This window comes from Dermacentor albipictus, chromosome 6 (genome assembly GCF_038994185.2).
Source record: "Dermacentor albipictus isolate Rhodes 1998 colony chromosome 6, USDA_Dalb.pri_finalv2, whole genome shotgun sequence".
Lineage (NCBI taxonomy): Eukaryota > Metazoa > Arthropoda > Arachnida > Ixodida > Ixodidae > Dermacentor > Dermacentor albipictus.
In genome coordinates, this window is record NC_091826.1 from 123,658,571 (window position 1) to 123,675,927 (window position 17,357).

General features: G+C 45.5%; 1 protein-coding gene across 1 annotated transcript in view; it reads left to right on the plus strand.

Moving 5' to 3' along the window:
- LOC135899470 (putative phospholipase B-like 2) overlaps positions 1-17,357 on the plus strand; it is an 80,707-nt gene that overhangs the window by 31,374 nt on the left and 31,976 nt on the right. The window contains exons 6-7 of the mRNA XM_065428743.2: positions 5,230-5,321; positions 14,531-14,691. Coding sequence (XP_065284815.1) covers positions 5,230-5,321; positions 14,531-14,691 — 253 coding nt within the window. The remainder of the gene's footprint in view (positions 1-5,229; positions 5,322-14,530; positions 14,692-17,357) is intronic.

The window sequence follows — 17,357 nt, forward strand, 5'->3', positions numbered from 1 at the left end:
GACATGGCGCCCCAGAAGTCCTCATCACCGACACAGGAACGGCCTTTACAGCAGAGCTCACTCAAACCATTCTTCAGTATAGTCAGACAAGGCACAGGAGGACAACTGCCTACCACCCATAGACGAATGATCTTACGGAGCGGCTAAATAAGACCCTCGCCGACATGCTAGCAATGTACCTCGACGTCCAACACAAGACCTGGGATGCCGTCCTGCCGTACGTAACATTCGCTTACAACACGGCGGTGCAAGAAACATCACAGATCACGCCGTTCAAGTTGGTTTGCGGCAGGAACCCGACGACGACGCTCGACGCCATGCTGCGGCACGTCACTGAGGAGGAGAATCTTGACGTCGCTAGCTATCTCCAGCGCGTCGAAGAAGCCCGAGAGCTCGCCCGCCTGCGGATCAAGAACCAGCAGAGTACCAACTGCCGACACTACAATCTCCGACGACGCTTCGTCGAGTACCAGCCCGGAGACCATGTTTGTGTTTGGACCCAAATACGTCGACGAGGACTCAGTGAGAAACTATTGCGATGTTATTTCGGACCCTACAAGATCATCCGACGTGTTGGCGAACTGCACTCTGAGGTCGTGCCAGACGGCATTTCGCAGTCACAGCGGCGCCGGGCACGATCTGTAGTGGTCCACGTAGTGCGTCTGAAGCCCTTTTACGCACGCTGGCGAACTTCCTTATTTTTTTTTCTTTGCTACGAGTGCTTCTTTATTACTTTTGTTTGCAGCATCGGGTCGATGCTTTTTATGAGGGTGGTATTGACGTGTGGACTTGTCTTTATCGGGCGACACCTAAGAAATGTTATCGCACAGCGCAGGACGCGCTTGCATGTGTGGGTAGTTTCAGGAATGTTATCGATAGTTCCATCGACCGTCTGTGACCGAAACTTGCGTAATCTGATTGCATGTGTGCGCGACGCGAATAATGTAGAACTTTATGGAAGGCGCGCGGGTCCCAGCGATTAGTCTGGAACATTCGACGATTGATGTGTAAAAGCCGACCGGCTTGATCCATTGATCAGATTTTCGGGACTGCGTTCGCTGATCTCGTTGTAGTTTAAGTGTAGCCTGTTTTGTGGGCAGAGGTTCGCCCAATAAAAGCTAATTTTGCCTTTCACAGTACTGTTACTGTGTTCTTTGTCGTCACGACCACGTGACAATACTTTCACATTTGATGGCTGTGGCGAGTTTTGCTCCTCTTGACTTTCCAAGGTTGTGGCTAATGTGCCTTCAAACGGGAATATGCTGCTGTAAAGGTGAGTTTTGTTAAAATGACGTAGTTTTTAATTTTTCAAGACTATGTAAGCGCCAAAGCATATAGCTGAATAAGGATTCAATCTTCAGAACCCAAATGTTCGAAAACAAATGAGCTGTGTGACAGAGATATGTTGCGTTGCACAATGTTTGTCAGTTTTGCAATACTGTCAATTTATGCATGTTTTCAGCTGAAGTGTTTCTCCAGACGTGAATTCCATATTGTACTAAATAAGAAAATTGTGTTATATTAAACATATTAATGAAACTAGGGAGATAATTACGATGGCGACACATTGCACATATAGCTCAAGATAGCTTGCTAAGTAATCTGCATCGCAGTCCCATGTCATAGTTTCAGATAAATATACGCCAGGTGATTTGAATGATGCTGTTTCTATTTCAGTATTGTATAAATATATTTATGTCACTGCAGTTGGCTGTCAAGGTAAACTCCTAAAAGGTCTGTCTCATAAGCCCCTTGCAATGAACAACTGTTGAAGTTTGAGAATTTTGCGCTCTTTAATTGGGTGTTTTTCGCGGCGAAGGTTATGTAGTTACTTTTATCTATGTTTGCTCGAAGGCAATTGGATTCAAACCAGCTCGATAGTTTTCACAGAACAATATCAGTTCATTTGTAAAGCTTGGTAACCTTTTCGGATCTTAAGGAAATATTGGTGCCGTCAGCGTATAAAATGCAATATTCTCGGAGCCAGCCGGGTACATCATTAATATATCTCAGAAAAAGGAAAGGGCCAGCCATGGCTGCTTGGAGTTTTCCTTTGTAGTTTATGAGCCGTGAAGACGCCGTAATATTGACCACTACTGTTGATGGTTTCTCAATTATGCACTAATGAAGCTCAAGAATTTGCCACGAATACCATATTCCTCAAGTTTCCTTAGTATTACGTTGTGAAAATTATATGAAAATTATCCAATAAAACAGCCATAGTTATTATTTTTTCGATGTCTCTTTCTTCAGCGAAGTTCAGTAGTGTGGCCTCTGTCAACTTGCTTTTGTACACTAAAATTGAATTTTCGCATAAATCTCGTGTGTGGCAGATAACATGTCTAAAGGAGGCAACTGCACCGTGTCAAAAAGTTTCGGAGAACGGAGACAATATACACGTCGGGCGTTTATTGAACATATTCATCTTATTACTATTTTTTAAAAACCTTTGAAATTTTAAGGTGCTTCGTAAGGGTGCCTGAAAAGATTATGTAATTATTAATATGTCACAAGTGGTCACAAATGCTTATCGGGCAATGTTTTGGTAAGGCGGCAGAAAGTGTCTAAACTAGATGATGAAGTGTTTTCTGGAAGGGCATTACCTTAGGGACCTCTTGTGGGTGGCAGGCTGAAAAAAGGAAGAATTAGGGCTACTAGATTTCAATGTGGAGTCTAATTGTTGGTTATTTGTCTCGGCTGTGCTCACAATAGAAGTAAGACTTGCGAAGTAACTATTTAAGATTAGAGCCATTAAACAAGCGTCACTTGCTATTGTGCCATTCACAGAGATACCACGTAGGCTATTGCCAATGCACGTGTTTGGTTCAGTATTTAGAAATTTCCTTGTTGCTCTGACGTCCCCCTGCGCTTGCTGGGCCCGAACAACTCTGCTTAGAAATTTGACTTAAATTTTCCAGCCTTTTCTTATATGCCTTATACTTATCTAAAGTAACGCTGTGTGGCTTTTGCTTTAGTTTCGTGAACCGAATTGTTCGTATATATTGTTGGTGGTCACAGCTGTGTAAACCTTGTGCAAGTTTTTTTCATTGAAGCATCAAATACAATGTAGTATTTGTATAAAATATGGGTCTGTAAAGGCTTTGCATTACTGCTGGATTGCGCTGATGCTCAAACAAGAAGGTGGTCTTTAATATCAGATGATAAAGTGCTACTTAAAAACATGGTGCCAGGTGTGCTTATGATTATGTGAGCTAGTGTGCTCTGTCTTGAATGAGTAAAGCGTGTTGGTGATGTAAATAATTGCCTAATACGCACCTGGTTAGTATATCTGTGTAATTGCAGTTGGAAAACTCGCTTTATTTAATGTCAAGGTTAATTGAGGTCGTCCAAGAAAACGATCGCAGTAGTGAAGTTACTTTTTTTTTCGAGCAATTTTCCAGCTCCAGCAGAAACTCATTCGTCTTTTTGTTCTGCGATGACCGGTAGATCACGCCTAGTAACGTGCGTTTGTTCTTGTGAGGCGCAAAGTTTTAGGATTCTTCATCAGATGCGCCACGTTGATAAATAAGTACATCGCACCGTGCGGACCTAAATGCAGTGTCGTCTCTAATTTTTATGTGTCACGTCTTCACTACACCAGCATACATGATTTCAATACTTGTCATACTGGAACATTAAAGGTGGCCGACACGCAAGCTCGACATGATTGCCAGGTACGGTGTAACGTTTACACGCGTTTTCGGGTTACCAAGTTTTCAACGAAGCAATCAAGTGAAATGTGTGGTTCAGTGTGGTGAAAATGGCTAAAAATTCCACGTAGTGTCTCTTGCTCTTTCTGTTTACATTCAATAATGAGAAGTAACATAAATGCTCAGCTGGTTACTGAATTCAGAGGGATTTAGAAGTTCTAGTGCCGTTTTGGCTTTTGCTTTTTTTGCGTTAAAACCTGGTATTACAGGATAACGCGCAAGTCGACTTGTTTTTTTATCTGGTAGAGAGCGCTGGTAATATTTTTTCTTCCAATTATGGAACCTTGTATTGGTCCATAGAAATTGCCACTGCTTCTTTTTCTTGAGCTTCAAGGCCTCAGGAAAGAAAGCTTTGTTTCTTGAACTTGTGATCGTTGAAGAAAACTTGATTTTGATTCTTGCTTATGACAAGATTTTTTGCAGTCAAGCGAGCCTTTTTCGTGTATTGTGCATAAAACCTTGAAAGTAGAAGATAGCCCGAACGTTCTGTCGGTGCTGTTTCACGTAGGAGATGGTCGCATTTTCTGTGTGACGAGTTATCGTGTCAGCGGTGCTGCGGCGGTTTTGACAGTAGCAAACGTCTCAAAATTGCCAAGTTAAGTGGCCCCGTATATATGTACAGAATCCCCAATTCACAAACAACTGGGGTCAAAAATTATTATAGCTTTACAGTCGCGATTACGCTTCTGAAGTTTCTATATAAACTGTAACAAAACAACCGACAGCATTTAGTTAAGCTACATTCTCAATGCATTCACAGACGCTGTCTATTCATATAGTTTCCAACAAAGTGATTGTTCGCTTCGGTACTTTTGCAAATATCGATATATCGTGTCTCGAGTGTACGGTAGATGAAGATTGGTGGTGCAAAGTGAAACAAGGCTGAAGGACCACAAAAGACGAGGTTCAGCGCTAACTGCACACGGAAACCTATCGCTTGCAACGAGGGTTCATATAGTGGCAAAAACGGCAGAAGAAATGGTCAACCTCATAAAAAAATGCAAATGTCAATGCAGACCTAGTATACAGGGAAGGTATCGGCAATTTTGAAAATGTTTGTATATACAGACACAGCTTAAGAAAAGGTGCTGCACCGAAGACAGACAAGCAGGAGCTAGCTTTTGCGTCACAGGCGTCAATGTAAGGAGTTCACTAGATATGCCCAACGTAGCAACAAACCAGAAAACCCACTGAACTATGAGCATGATGTTTACGTCACCGCAACATACCACTCATGAACTGTTGCTCGCCGCTAAACCAAGAAATACAAGTTTTGCTAACGCATGCGTTCTCTCTTGAGTCTATGCAAAAACTTCTATCAGCTGTCTGACCCCGTTATTTTCGCTCCTGCCCAGAATATTGGTCCTGCGAAATCGCTGAGCGCAAATGAAAACTCGACAATGCACAGGCAAATGCGCAATACCGTTGTTTCTTACCGTAGTATCACGTTTTGTTGCTCGATTACTAACGCAGGAGTGAGTTTTATTTTGCGTATACTGAGGCTGTACTTATATTACAGGTGATATCATTCCCGGCCACACGATAACCATGTCCTCATACGCCGGCAACCTGGTTTCCTTGGACGACTTCTACCTGACATCTGCCGGTCTGGTAAGAGTACACGGTGTTCTTCGATACCGCACACGCTGTTGTACACCCGACGTGGGGCTGTGAACAGGTTACGTGTGTGTCCGTGCTACTTAATCAATGTGACGTTTCATATACCCGTATGAAGGACAGCGTAACACATGCTAACATCTAAGCACTCTTGAGGCGTAATAACGCGCAATGTAGTTTTTGACGTAAGTGCTCTTGAAACGTTCCAAAAATTCCCGTGGAACCCAACTCACGATGGGTGCCGCCATTAATGCGATTCGCACTGAAGCGAGGAAACCACACACCGCAGCACCACCATCACCGAAACGCGTCCTGTATGACACGTGTATGCAGCCTGACTCTTCTCGCTTGCCTGTACCCTTAACACGCTGTGCTCTCTGGTGATGCCACCACAAAGTCAGTGTGACACGTTGTGTACATATATTCTTACGTTGCAGGTCACAGGTACAGATGTATTTACAATATTTACAAGAGAGAGAACGATGCATAAACAATATGGCTATCGAGAACGATTCCACTTCTACACGTCAAATCATCTTTTTCTAACTGGAGCCACTTTTGGTTGCGTCGTAACATAACCCCCGCCTGTAACGGTGTCGTCTCGATGCTAAATATAAGGGAGGTGAACTCGCGGCAAAGTAAGGCTTCAGCCAGGACACATGCACAACGTCCGTGTGGACACACGATTCGAGCGCAGCGATCTCGCAGTTCACAGCGCTAAGTTAACGCAATATCGTGTAAGACCCTGTGTAGCACGGCAGCAGCTTTTCAGACAAGCCGACACGGAGACATGGTGTCCATAGGAGGTCAACGGAGCCATGAGAAAATCGAATGTCCCGATGGCGGCGGTCGTAGCGCATCCTCTGCGCGGTTTGAGACTCGGTGAGCCGGGAAACGGCAATTTGGCGTGCAGTGCGAGCCCGTGCGAAGACGTATTGAGCACATTCAGTTGGAGTGCTCGTCGAGGAAGGAATCATCATCATCATCATCATACACATCATCATCATCAGCCTGGATACGCCTACTGCAGGGCAACGGCCCCTCCCATACTTCTCCAACTACCCCGGTCATGTACTAATTGTGGCCATGTCGTCCCTGCAAACTTCTTAATCTCATCCGCCCACCTAACTTTCCACTGCCCCCTGCTACGCTTCCCTGCCCTTGGAATACAGTCCGTAACCCTTAACGTCCATCTTCCCCCGTCATCACATGTCCTGCGTATGCCCATTTCCTTTTCTTTATTTCAACCAAGTTGCATTAACTCGCGCTTGTTCCCTCACCCAATCTGCTCTTTTCTTATCCCTTAACGTTACACCTATCATTCTTCTTTCCATAGCTCGTTGCGTCGTCCTCAATTTGAGTAGAACCCTTTTCGTAAGCCTCCAGGTTTCTGCCTCGTGCGTGAGTACTGGTAAGACACAGCTGTTATACACTTTTCTCTTGAGGGTTAATGGCAACCACCTGTTCGTGATCTGAGAATGCCTGTCAAACGCACCCGAGCCCATTCTTATTCTGCTGATTATTTCAGTCTCATGAGGAAGGAAACAGTGTGTCAAAATGCAGAGAAGGGTGGTGGCCAACAGACCTTTACCAAGCTGATCCAAAACATGTATTTGCTGCTCTAAAAAGGACAATTCAGGCTCGAATGTGTCAAATTTGCTTCTCTAAGAGCGGCCCCAAAACTTCTTTTATTGCTTCCATTTTTTACCTCTTGTTTCTCATCCTGTAGAATTATGTATAATTCATACGCCTTTGTTCGTCACTGTCCTGATCGCCGTAGCACATACGCATGTATACCACATGGGCCCACACTAGCCTTGGCTTTGGGCCCAACAGTTGCTCGCTTATGTTGATGTACAAATTTATGATGAAATAAGTAATGTCTAATGTCTAAAAGCCAGCGGTCTGGTGACGGGAGGAATTATAGGCGAAGGTCACGAACGGTAGCATGCTGTCCCAGTCTTTGTGGTCGACAGAACCGTACATAGAAACCATTTACGTCAACGTTCCCGCTCCGTCACTCCATTTGTCGGCGGGTGGTAGGCGGTGGAAAAGTTGTGCTCGGCAGAACAGGAGCGAGGTTGGTCTTCAACTACTCGGGACGAGAAGGTGCAGCCGAGATCAGTGAGGAGTTGCCGGGGTGCGCCGTGGTGGAAGATGACGTCATGTAAAAGGGAATGTGTCACCTCAATTGCACAGCTTGTGCACAAAGCTGGCGTGATCGCGTACCGGATCGCGTAAGCAGTTGCGACAACAAACCACTTATTGCCAGATGTCGACGTCGGAAAAGGACAGAGAAGATTGAGACCAACGCGAAAAAATGATTCCGAGGGCGCATCGATGGGTTGAAGGCGTCCAGCAGGCAGCAGCACAGCAGGCTTTTTGTGGAGCTAACAGAGCGCACAGGTTGTAACGTAGTGGTGCATAGAGTGGTACACAGGCCTGGCCAGTATAAGCGGTGGCGTACGCGGTCGTAAGTACGCGAAACGTCGAGGTGGCGTGTAGTAGGGGCATTTACCAATTTTTTACGTGGCAGAAGTCACATATGAACATGTATTTACAATTTTTACAATATATAGAACGGTGCATAAGATGGGTGTCGAGAACGATTCGACCTCTACACGTCAAATCGCCGTCTTCGAACTGGCGCCATACTTGGTTGCGCCATGAGAATATATATATATATATATATATATATATATATATATATATATATATATATATATATATATATATATATCTATATATATATATATATATATATATATATATATATATATACTTTGTTCCTAATCAGACGACAGTATTATATATATATATATATATATATATATATATATATATATATATATATATATAATACTGTCGTCTGATTATACAGTTCCTTGAAGGCGCCGCCATTTCGCGGTGAACCAAAAAGCATTATTATTATTATTATTATTATTATTATTATTATTATTATTATTATTATTATTATTATTATTATTATTATTATTATAGCACTGTCCTTCGTCCGGCGCTATGTCGGTGTGTGAAATCGCACTGGAGGGTGCACGGCATACGGACTAATTGAAGTCGAGTGGTAAGTTTTCGCGTTTTTGCGGAGAGGTCTCAAGCAGGTTTTGCGATAGGGGAAACTTCTTAGCGCGTCATTAGTAAGCTTTAAGCTTTGTTATAGCCACAATGTCGAACGGCGAAGGGCTTATACAGGTGCTATCACAGCTCTGCCTGCGATAGGAATGGGAGGCGGGCCAATTTTGAACATTGACGACCCGTAATACACGTGCAACATGTCATATTGTATGTCTATCTGGCCTTGACTTATAATAAGCTCTCCCCGTGTGCCGTGCGGTATGCCTCATCAGCGTAAATAGATGTTAATGGAGGCGACTAGCTCGAAGCTCCGAGGACACACGCTTTGATAGCTCTTGTGCTCCTAAATTTTCCGCACTCCGATTTTCTAAGCATTGTTTGCCATGCGAAAGGCATCAAGCTTTACAAAATAAGCAACTGCAATATAGTTCGACAGGAAGGCTCATTAACATGGATAAAAAAACCTGATGGCAGTGGCCGCGAATATGCCGAGATAAACCAGACACCCGCGACGCGTTCAGAGAACATACGCGCTCTTAGGTCTCGGGTGGTGCCTGTGCAAAGCCACCTCTGGCACTCGAGCTATTCTCTGCAAGGGCAGCTTTATTTTCTTAAGTCTTACGGCACACGATGCGATGCGTCGGCCACACAGCGCATCGGCGAGATACGGAAGCGCGGGAGGGCTCACGTGAACTGGGGGCTGTCGGAACAAGGTAGGCACAGCTTTAGTTGCAGAACGAAAAGAGCACACGCTTATTTTTTTCGTCGGTACTTACTTTGTTCCTAATACGTCCCCGGCCAATTTCTACCATTCTCGGTTGCCAAGCATGGTAATCTTAGAATGCATTTGAACAGGATAACTTTAAGCTGCACGCGCGAAGGGATAGTTGACTTTGTCCGTTAGCAATAGCTTACTGACTCTACGCACCTTTTGTTCATATGCTAGTTTTGTCATGGGTGCCGAGTTCGTCACCGTGCGTTTACTGGGGACAAAATCTGAACATACACTCGCTGAAATTGATGGCGTCAATAACACCTGTTTATGCTGGCAATCAAAAGCGGGCGCTTGTTTGCAGTCGCAGCGGGGGAATCGTCGCTGCTGAAGATACACTTCACATTCGCTTCCGAAAGTTATGTTTCTAGGCGAGTATAGTAAAGCGGTAGCATGTTGACCTTTAGTCATCCGAAATTCCAGCAATTTCAGATGGAGCGCGTTAGAATCGCACTAATTCGCTAAGGCACCGCTTCTGTTCCGAGATACTACTGGGAGATGCGGTGATCCGCACATTACAGTGCGAGCAGGTGTGTATCTGTCGATCTTTACCCATCTATCTATCTACCAGTCTATCATGCCCCGCCCTACCGATTCAGCTCGCAGTGATGGACAGCGGCCAGGAGCTGCTGGGAACATTTGGGTCCCGTAACTAGGGAACCACCCCGTCTGCTACCTGCGTGCACAACCGATTTATTTCGGGCGGAGTAAATGTTGCTTCATCATCATCACAAGTTTATCGCGGATCAATCAAGGGAGTTTTAAGGCATGTACTTATAAGATCCTCTGGGCTGGACTTCTGCGCGATAAGTTGACCTTGTCGCCTGCAGCGTTATCTGACTGAGCTATCTCGGTTGCTCTGTCGCCATAGCCAGAACTTCGAATCCTCGGCTTCTTTTTTTCAATCTGAAGGTAGTCCGCTAGAATTAGCCTCCTCCGAAACACTAAATCCCCAAGCTCGGCGTGGCGCCTGACACCGGCAAAAATGCCGAGAGCCAGTGGGGCTATACTAATCCAGGTACAACCATATTAGGAAGACCCACTAAGCTTGAACAAAAGACACTCCCTCACCAGAACAGGAAGTGGCGTCCCTGGTGCAGTATTTGGCCACTCCCTTCCGAATGACTCATTTGATGAACCAATGGCCCTCAGTCCCCAGCAGCTGCGGAGCACCTGACCAAGGGGGCGGTCAGACCTGTAACGCAACAAAGGGTGATAAGAATCTCTGGGTCCGGACAGGCCGCCAACGGAAACGGACCCTGGGAACGTTTGACACCCGAACTATCTCGAGTGAAGCTACCTTAGCAGGACTCTTTGAGGAACTATCAGATATTGTTTAGGATATCATTGACTTTAGTGAGATTAGAACATGGTGAGGCTTGTACAGTGCTGTCTAACGGCATGTCCTCAGCTATAGAGGTCTCCTAGTTAAGAAGCAATCCGGGGTAGAATTCCTAATCCAAAAGGGCGTAGTGGGCAGGACTGACAAATTCTACAGCGTTAATGAGAGGGTAGCCGTAGTCGTAATCAAACTTAAGAAATAAAGGGTAAAGGTAGTACAAACCTATGCTCCATCGTCCAGTTACAGTGATGATGAAGTAGATCAGTTTTATGAAGATGTTGGATTAGCGATGAGAAAAGTGCAAGCTCAGTATACTGTAGTAATGGGCAACTTCAATAAAAAAGCGGGGAAAAAGCAGGCTGGTGAACAAGCAAAATTGGCAACTACGGCGTCGATTGTAGGAACGTGAGAGGGGAGGTGCTGGTACAATTCGCATAAAGGAATAAGCTGCGAAAAATAAACACCTCTTTCAGGTAGCGTAGCAAGAGAAAGTGAACCTGGAAAAACCTTAACGGTGAAACAAGAAACGAAATTTATTTCATGTTTTCTGCCGACCCCATCATGGTGCGGGATGTAGAAGTGATAGGGAGGGTAAAGTTCAGTGGTCATAGCTTAGTGAAGGCTAAGATTCACCTCAGTTTGAAGAAATAAAAAGTAAAATTGGTAAAAGAACAGGTCCTATTAGAGGGCAATAATGGTAAAAGCAGACAAATTGAGGTTGGTACTTGCAAACAAATATGCAGCCTTAGAACAGAGACATGATGACATAGAGGTAACGAATGAAACCGGAAATAAGCTGGCTTCAGACTATAAATTCAAGTGGGTGGCAAGGCACCAAGGGAACCAGTAGGCAAGCTCTGCGAAGCAACGAAGAACCTTATAAGGAAACGACAAATAATGAAACAGTCCGACTCGAAAGATCAGATAAAATTCGCGAAAGTCGAAACAGATCAACAAGGAGAAAATTAAGGATTATAGAAATTATAACATAAGAAAGGCTGAGCAAGCAGAAATAAATGAACGCAGCATGAAATCAGTGTGAAGAAAACTTGGCATAGGACGAACCAAGATGTATGCACTGAAAGATAAGCAGGGGTAATTTCATCAGCAACCTCGAAGGTATAGTAACAGCAGCGGAATAATTCTATGCTGACCTGTACAGTACCCAGAGGAGTCAGGACACCTCCATTCGAAGCAGTAATGAATGGGATACAGAAGCTGCTCGTATAACTAGCGATGAAGTCAGAAGGGCGTTGCAAGACATGATATGGGGAAGAGTGGCAGGAGAAGATGGAGTAACCATCGATTTAATCAATTATGGAGGAGATATCATGCTTGAAAAGCTTGCGGCCCTTTATACACAATGCCTCACGACTTCAAGTGTACCAGAGAACTGGAAGAATGCCAATATTATACTACCACAAGAAGGGGGACGTTAAAGAATTAAAAAATTATGGACCCATTAGCTTACATTCAGTGTTGTAGAAAAATATTCGCCAAGGAGACCATCGAACACGTGCTCTGCCACTGTCCTCAATACAGCGCGCACCGGCTGTCACTAGCGACCACGTTGGCACGCCTTGACGACAGGCCACTTTCAGAACAGTCAGTTTTGGAATGCCGACGTGAACTGTCGTCCCAGCAAAAGTCGGTCAAGGCTTTGTTAACTTTTCTACGTGACAGTGGCCTATTAGAAAGACTATAATAACCCCATTTCATCCCTTTTCATATTTTTTTCTCACGCTTTTATTTTTGTCACGCTCTTCTTTCCGTCTTTACTACCCCTTTCCCTTCCCCTAGTGCAGTGTAGCAAACCGGAGGTTTTCAGTCTGGTTAACCTCCCTGCCTTTCTCTCATCTGCATCTCTTTCTCTATTCGCCAAGATAAATTCCAATACAATAAGGGCAACACTTAGCTCCAGTCAACCAAAAAAAAAAACAGGTTGGCTTCAGGAAGGGATATTCTACAATGAATAACATCCATATCATCAATCAGGTAATTGAGAAATCCGCAAAGTGAAATCAATTGCTTTATGTAGTTTTCATAGGTTAGGAAAAGGAATTTGATTCAGTAGAGATACCGATAGTCACACTGGCATTACACATTCAAGGTGTACAGGACGCATACGTCCTGTTGTACTTACGCTTCTGGATAAAGACATTTACGTGCTCATCCAGAAGAAGAGTATGCAGATACCTATAAGGAAGGGGGTCAGACAAAAAGAAACAATCTCTCCAATGCTATTCACTGAATGCTTGGAAGAAATACTCAAAATAGTAAACTGGGAAGGCTTAGGAGTCCGTATAAACGGAGAATATCTCAGCAACCTTCGGTTGACGTAATCCGGCTCCGGAACACTGTGGGCGAGTTAAATAAATGATTGTGGACTTTAAGGGAGAGAGTACATGAGTGGGGTTGAAGATTAATGTGCAGAAGACAAAGACAATTTTCAAGAGACTGGCAAGGGAACAAGATTTCAGGATCGCCAGTCAGCCTCTAGACTCTGTGAAGAAGTACGCCTACCTAGGCCAATTACTAACAGGGGACGCCGATCATGAGAAGGAAATTTACAGAATAAAAATGGGATGGAGTGCATGCGGCAGACACTGTCAGCTCCGGACTTGAATCTTACCATTATCTTTGAAATGAAAAGCGCACAATCAATGCATTTTAGCGGTACTAAAATATGGGGCATAAACTTGGAGACTGGCAAATAAGCTTGAGAACAAGTTAAGGACAGCGCAAAGAGCGATGGAACGAAGAATGTTAGGCCTAACGTTAAGAGACAGAAAGAGAGTGGTGTGGATCAGAGAGCAAACGGGGGTAACCGTTATTCTAATTGACATTAGGAGAAAGAAATTGAGCTGCGTAGGTGATGTAATGCGTATGTTAGATAGCCGGACCATTAGGGCTACAGAATGGGTGCAAAGAGAAGGGAAGCACAGTCGAGAACAGCAGAGGACTAAGTGGGGCGATGAAATTAGTAAATTCGCAGATGCTGGTTGAAATCGGTTAATGTAGGACAGGGGTAATTAGAGACCGCAGGGAGAGGCCTTTGTCCTGCAGTGGACATAAGAGGCTGGTGATGATGGTTATTTTCGAATTCTGTTACCCCAGCACAGCAGCTCGCTGCTTTACCCATTCGACCACTTACTACCCAGTCGGCCAGGTAGGTTGGAAAATGGTTAGACACAAACATATAAGCAATCATAGATAGAGAGATAAATAGATAGTCCCGGTAAGGTACGTGGAGTACCACCAAAGAATGCTAACGCATTAAAATCCGACAGGACCCACTCACGATGACTGTCGACGGTAATGAATTTAGTATTGAGTCAATATAGCTACACAATGTATTTCCACCGTCGAAAAGATTTATGTATGAGGCGTGTACTGCAGCGGGACTCATCTTTCGCGCTTCCCTAAGAACACTCGGCGTCATCTAACCCTGCAGCCGCAAAGCCTGCACTTGGGCTCCAAAATTCATGGCGCGCTGGTGCGTGCAAACGTTGAGAAACGTGTCATGGAGGCCGCCGGACTCCTGTCGTGATTTTTTCCTGAGATGCTGCCTCATCTAGGGGCGCTGCCGAAAAGGCCCTCATGGCCTCCGAGACGAGAAGCGCGGTGAACGCTGAGAATATTTCCCTTGCTTGCTGCACACCCAATGGTAGCTACGCAGTGATCGAATGTTGGTTTGACGGTTGATTTAGAAGCCTGTTTCCACACCACTGCAACCTTATGCACTACCCATTCTACCGCAGACTACCCAGTCACGGAGGTAGGCGAGAAAACGGTTAGATACAAATTTACCTTGATGCGTACATAGATCGATACACTAGGGCCACGGAATATATGTATAATAACGCTGGATGCTAAGTCATCAAATATAAAAAAAATCGGTGTAGTACCCTCCATAAACCTAACGCTTGAAACGTTAACGCCGTGGTACGCTAGGGACGCTTTGCTAAAACTGTCAATTTGTCCAAACCCTGGCAGGCCGTGACAGAGACGTCGATCGTGAACAACAACCCGGACCTGTGGCTGCTGATCGACGCAGAGGCATCGCCGTTGACCTGGGTGCGCGCCATGGTGGCGTCAAGGCTTGCTACCTCCGGACGCCAATGGGTCGACATATTCGCCAAGAAAAACAGCGGCACGTGAGTATGGCTGCACCGGTGCGTAGGGTCTCATTGCAGGGCCTGTGTAAGAATAACGCTGGTGTAGGCGCCTTTGCAGTCTCCCCCGACATTCGGCGACATCTGCGTGACGTTCAACACCTACGCGTCGGGCACTGTGATCAGTTTCTGGTTCCGCTCGCAGATGCGATGGTACTGTCAACCACAAAAGTTTTACGCAGCACGAAATCTGAGAAAAAAAGCTGAATGTCTGGGAAGTCTCAGAACGTAGCCTAGTATCCGCATTTACAAGCCTCTACCACTATATGTGAACAACCTTCTGATGTTATGTTTTACTGACTGCTGCTGTTACAGACTGCTCAGAAATTGGAACATTTTCCGAGATCTAGTGCTCCGTAAATCTTTGTGGTTGATTTTACATTTGGTGGTTGCTTCGATGTGCGAAGGCACTCGGCCAGGAATAAAATCTCAAGCCCGTGAGATTTGGCGGTTGCTGTTGCTAAGGCCGACGAATCTCTGAATTTTTTTCATATCCCGTGGCAACAACGGCCATACAACGTGATTATCGTGGACGCTCTATCGGATAGTTTCCCATTTATGGTTTTTTCGTACATTGTGGAATTAGCAAAAAGAGAAGCTGCACGAGCCACAGTGGCCTATAAAGCGTGCTGGGCATTAGCGATGTTGTCGTGTCAGTTTCGCGAGCTGTCATGCCAGTTTGACAGCAGTGAGACACAGGGTTGTAAACCACTTCTATTGGGCTTGATGTGTATCTAATGCCTTAGTTCTTTACCTCAGTGTCGAAAGTATTGCTGAGCAGCATAGTGTGCCATTATGCACTACCGTCCTTCTTTCAGCTCTTTTCTTAGGTTTGTGATTATCATGGGCGTTGCTATAATGTACGTTTTGATGAAGTGTTTCGTAGCGGATGGCACAAAGGTGAGCTTATATTCCGCAAAGGTGTAAGTGCCGGATGTTTCTTTGAGCGCTGAATGCAACTTCTAAAGAAGCAGTCTGGCTCCGGGGGGAGGGTAGGTTGGGGATGGGGACGCGCTCTACTCTGGATGACCCGGGCAGACGCGTGCGTACGCCCGAGCCGCTGTAGCTCGAAAGCCATCTGCGACGGGGACAGAGTCCGCTGTATTTTCGCGGCTTAGTTCACGTTGAAGCGAGAGGCAACACGAAGGTCAATTCGCTCGATGCTGCTGCCGCGCTTCCTCGCTCCAGCATTCTGACAGCGAGTTTCCGCGGTGATCGAGTGAGATGTGTTCGCGTTTTTAACACGCTAAGAATTAACAATCTGAAATGTTTGTTAAGTTAGTAAGTATCCATACGTTTACAAGATTACACGGCCGATAAAGCTACTATTCTTACTTCGTATAGCTGTCCACTAATTTGCTATTGCAATCGATGCTCGCCTTTATGGCGAATTTTTATTAATTAATTAATTAATTAACTTATTTATTTATTCATTTAGTTATACTGCATTCCTGTTTGGCTATATACGGAGTGGTAAATACATTGAGCGTTCCGCGGTCTAATCATGCAGGCGTGCTCACTTGATATCCGCAGGGGGCCCACCATGTTCAAAAGTGGTGGGCGCAAACTGCCATTCCTGGCTTGCTGCCCGAGCCTCTTTCACGCCATTTCAGCACCCTACGGGTCAAACGCGAGTGTGCATAGCCGAGGAACCATGATATTTCTGCAACAAATTGCACGATTGTAGCCCTTATAAATACTGATGAGTGTAGGATTGAGTTTGATGCATTATTCTTACTATGACTGAGTGAACTGTTAGTGTGCGCACGTATTGTGCACTTCTTCTCGTCTTTCATCCGGGTTGCGGTTCCTACCCACAGCAACATGTTCAATCACCAACTCGCCCAGCTTGCCGTGTTAGCTGAGTGAGATCTCTCGAACGCGATCACCCCGTCTCTCGGATCGGCACACGTGCTGCTGACCTATGCCTCTCTGCCGAGCGAGAGGCTAGCTCTGATTGTATCAGGGAATATGGCTGCATTTTCCACTACAATCAATGTAGTGCGCCAATGGTGTCATGTGTGCTCGCGACCTGTCCATGGTCAAGTAATGGCTTTCTTTGATCTACAAAGTAAGGCGCGGGTGCACGGCACTCTTGCAAAGACGAAGGCGGTCATCGCATTAGCGCTCACTGCTTCTTGTACACAAGCTGTAGACAGGAGGTAAAAAGAAAGCTTACCCGAAATTGCTTAGGCCAAGAGGGAACTCCGGAGGAGGAATAAACTTTTATTGTAGAACCAGCACTTTATGATGGCCAGGCCTAAGCCTCCCACGAAGGGACGTCGAGAGCTGGCCTCGCCACCGCCTCGCGGGCGTGCTGGGTCGCCCAGGTTTGGTCATCGAAGGCGGAGCTCCGTAGAGCCTCATGCAACCTCGACGAGCGAGTCGTGGTGTTAGTCTGTGTGTACTGTGCTGGGCCCTCCCATAGCATATGCGGAAGCGTAGCCGGGTGAATTCCACAGCACCGGCAGTTGGGGGTAGTGTAGACGTCTTGAAATATAAGGTGGAGGCGGGCGGGTGAAGGGTACGTGTTTGTTTGTAGTAGACGCAGGGTGGTAGCGTGCGCCCGGCTGAACTTAGGGTGAGGCGGGGGGAAGGTTCGGCGACTGAGGTAAAAGGCCTTAACGAGATCGTTGTATGTTGTCAGA